At 30.4% G+C, this 1105-nt stretch overlaps 1 protein-coding gene across 1 annotated transcript; it reads right to left on the minus strand.

The window, feature by feature from the left end:
* Nucleotides 1–381: 381 nt before the first annotated feature.
* On the minus strand, nucleotides 382–604 carry Tsp_15677 (hypothetical protein). Its single transcript, XM_003368002.1, has 2 exons — nucleotides 472–604; nucleotides 382–422 (listed from the first exon to the last, which is right to left on the minus strand). Exons 1-2 carry the CDS (start codon nucleotides 602–604, stop codon nucleotides 382–384), a joined length of 174 nt encoding a protein of 57 aa, XP_003368050.1.
* Between the last annotated feature and the right edge of the window lie 501 nt (nucleotides 605–1105).

A 1105-nucleotide genomic window follows, 5' to 3' on the forward strand; every position in this document is an offset into this window, starting at 1 on the left:
AAAAAACACTGAAAATGTTATAGAAGCTAACCTGATTACAATTTTTACCAAAATTTGTATTTAAAAAACATGAATTCAATATTACTTTGCACTTAAATAACAAACAAAAAATAAACAGAAATCAACCAATTTCAATGCCACCAAAAACACTCATGGTTAAAACATTACTTAAAATTACAATACAAATTTTATAAATAAATGAATGCCAAAAAAAGAAAATAATGGGAAATGTTTAATGCGCAAATACGTAAAACATAATTATTAAAGAAAATAGCTTCTTGTGGATTCTCAACGAAATGGAACAAGCGTAAAGTGGAAGCTTTTTTATTTTTTTTATCAATAGCCATTTCACTGCATTCAAAAGTTCCAATTCTCTTAATTTCAAGAAATTGCATTTCTAGTGTAAAGAGAATGCATTTCTGCTATAATTCTTGTATACAAAAAATACATTATTGTGGAAGAATTACAAACCTGATTCCTTCTTTTGCTTTACAGGTCTTTTGATTGCGGCATTCTGCTCTTCAAGAAGAGTAATTTCATTAAAATAAATCTCAATGTAAAAGGCGGAACGATAAATTTGTACATGATAATCATTTAGATCCATACTGTATTTGTTATTTTTTGAGATAATCAAAAATGAATGAACTGAATGTGCCGTGATCAGTTTTGTGTTTGTCATTCTGTATTGTTTTTGGTGCTTTCTCATTTTTACCTTTGAAACTTTGTATTACTCTGTCTCTGTTACGTGTGAGTAAATATTCATGTATTATTCGTGTGAACAAAGAAGCAGAAGAAAATGTTATTAGTAGGTATTGATATTAATGAAGATTTACAGTGTCCATTCATTTGATGTGAATAAGTGATATTTGAAAAATTCTCGGCAAGAACGAACAGGAAACAATGAAAGTAAATAATAGTTGACACATGCCCTCACCTAATGTGGTAAAAGGGAAACTTTTTGACGGAAATAGAAGATCTATGAATTCAATCATTGTGATGCCAGACCAAGTGTAAGGGTCGGCAAAGGGTTCAGATGAACCAGCAACAGTGTCATTCACCGTCAAATAATCAGCTTGTTCAGCTTCCATGTCTTGCTGGACAGTTC

Source organism: Trichinella spiralis, assembly GCF_000181795.1.
Source record: "Trichinella spiralis strain ISS 195 chromosome Unknown Scfld3306, whole genome shotgun sequence".
NCBI lineage: Eukaryota > Metazoa > Nematoda > Enoplea > Trichinellida > Trichinellidae > Trichinella > Trichinella spiralis.

What these genes read in the sequence shown, in the direction of transcription:
- Tsp_15677 (XM_003368002.1), bottom strand. Translation starts at nt 604, where the DNA reads ATGGATCTAAATGATTATCATGTACAAATTTATCGTTCCGCCTTTTAC. An exon ending in AAAGCAAAAGAAGGAATCAG is followed by an intron (nt 423 to 471) that starts GTTTGTAATTCT and finishes CAAGAATTATAG; the next exon opens with CAGAAATGCATTCTCTTTAC.